The following is a 2,190-nucleotide window of genomic DNA, read 5'->3' on the forward strand; positions in this document are numbered from 1 at the left end:
AAACACTTATTATATGGCTTATAAATTATATTGTTACAGTAATGTACATCTTGACATTCATCCTATATGTGTAAAATGTTATAATACATAACATTTATCTACAATTCTTGTATAATTATATTGGAGGGATGGGGATGGGAAGGTGTCACTTGCGTGCTGGGGTGGGGGTGGAAACGGAGCCAGGTCCTCCCCTTCCACAGCAGGGAGCCACTAGCTAATGTCTAAAACCGGAAACGACTAAGATGAGGAAGCACCAGGAGAAGTGTGTTAGAGACATGGGGATGAACAGCAAATAATTCGGGCAGGATAAGTAAATAAGATCACCTCTGGGGAGAGCGACATGGGAGTGGTGGGGCAGACACTTTCTGGGTTTTTGTATCTGGGCTTGTCTAAGTGTCTGACTCTCTAAACTATGCAAGTTTATACATCTTTGATAGAAATACATCGCTAATCATCAAGGAAATGCAAATTAAAACCACAATGAGATCTCACCTTACCCCAGTCAGAATGGCCTTTGTTAAAAAGTCCAAAAACAATAGATGCTGGCGTGGATGCAGGCAGAAAGGAACGCTTATACTCTGTTGGTGGGACTGCAAATTAGTACCTCTGTGGAAAACACTATGGAGATTTCTCAAAGAACGAGAAGTAGACCTACCACTTGATCCAGCAATCCCACTAGTGGGTATTTACCCAAAGGAAAAGAAGTTATTTTATCAAAAAGATACCTGTACTCGAATGTTTACGCAATTCACTATTGGAAAGATGTGGAATCAACCCAAAAGCCCATCAATTCATGAGTGGATTAACAAAATGTGGTATGTACACCATGGAATACTACTTAGCCATAAAGAAGGATGACGTAATGCCTTTTGCAACACTTTGGAGGGAACTGGAGACCATTATCCTAAGTGAAGTATCTAAAGAATGGAAAAACAAACACCACGTGTTCTGACTGTGAAATTGCAGCTAACTGACGAGCACAGATGTGCGCAGAGGGAAGTAAAACTCAACGGAAATCAACCATGGGGGAGAGGGGAGGAGAAGACGGCTGAAAACCTACCTAATGGGTACAATGAGCACCATCTGGGTGATGGACACACTTATAACCCTGCCTCAAGCATTATGAAAGCAACCCATATAACCCAAACCATATGTACCACCGTAATACTTTGAAATAAAAAAAAAAAATTCTTTAAAGGAAAATAGACACACAGTGCCTGGCTCAGACAAACCACCCTTTCAGTTGACCTCCTTCGGCTCGGACTTTCTGGCAAGAAAGCAAACTGGAATATTTAAAAGATACAGGATCTGAGTCACAATGCTCATTGTCAAGGTTTTGGGAATCTAGTGCTTACAACATGCCAGGCACATGGGCCTTCAACTTGTGAGTTCTGTACTTGACCTTAGCATAAAGGCTGAGAAGCGGTAACTTGATAATTCTGAAAACAACTTAGGAAGGAATAGGGAAACTGAGGCTCAGCAGGACAAAGTGACTCACCAAAGCTGAGATTTGAACCCAGGACTGTTAACTGCGAAGCCTGTGTTCTTTAAATACTATATTACCTTCTCTCCCAAATGGATTTCTATAGTGAACCCCCCGTGATGGGGAAAATGCAAAAAACCAGAGGGCTCACTGCTGGGTCGTTTGGGATGACAGGTTTGCTGTACCTCCCTCCCTCCCGCAGCTGGAGGTAAGAAAATTGAGTGGGGAGTCCGGGTGACTTACAGAGTAGGTGACGCCGCTGGAAGACACAGGGGACACCTCGTTGTTGGCGGAAGTGGTCACGGCCAGAGAAGCCAGGGCGGGGAAGAGACTTTCCATCTCAGGCTCCTCTGAGAGGTTGTCCTCACTGTCCACCTGGCTACGTTTCTCCGCCTCGCTGCCCCGCCAGCCCTCCATCACGGCATCGTCCTTTTCAGGCAGGGCCGCGTCCATGCTGCCAGTGAAGGACATGAACTCGTCCATGCTCTCGTTGGCGAGGAGGTCGCTCTCCAGGCTGTCCTGCACAGCCAGCTCCTCACGGGGGCCCTCGTCCTGGGAAGTGGTGGCCTCGCTGCTCTGCCTGTCATCCATGCTGCTGCCCCTGGGTCGCCGCACCGGGGGAACATTCCGCTGGGCATCCAGGACGCTGTCTTCCGTGCTCAGACTGGGCTCCGAGTGCTCCGAGAGGCCCGAGGAGAAGTTATGGG

The 2,190-nt window shown here is 47.1% G+C and overlaps 1 protein-coding gene across 1 annotated transcript in view; it reads right to left on the bottom strand.

The window, feature by feature from the left end:
* Positions 1-2,190, bottom strand: part of SGSM1 (small G protein signaling modulator 1) — a 65,728-nt gene that overhangs the window by 14,695 nt on the left and 48,843 nt on the right. Inside the window, exon 16 of the mRNA XM_012644096.1 lies at positions 1,727-2,188. Coding sequence (XP_012499550.1) covers positions 1,727-2,188 — 462 coding nt within the window. The remainder of the gene's footprint in view (positions 1-1,726; positions 2,189-2,190) is intronic.

The sequence above is a fragment of the Propithecus coquereli genome, unplaced genomic scaffold (assembly GCF_000956105.1).
Source record: "Propithecus coquereli isolate 6110/MARCELLA unplaced genomic scaffold, Pcoq_1.0 Scaffold206, whole genome shotgun sequence".
Classification (NCBI taxonomy): domain Eukaryota; kingdom Metazoa; phylum Chordata; class Mammalia; order Primates; family Indriidae; genus Propithecus; species Propithecus coquereli.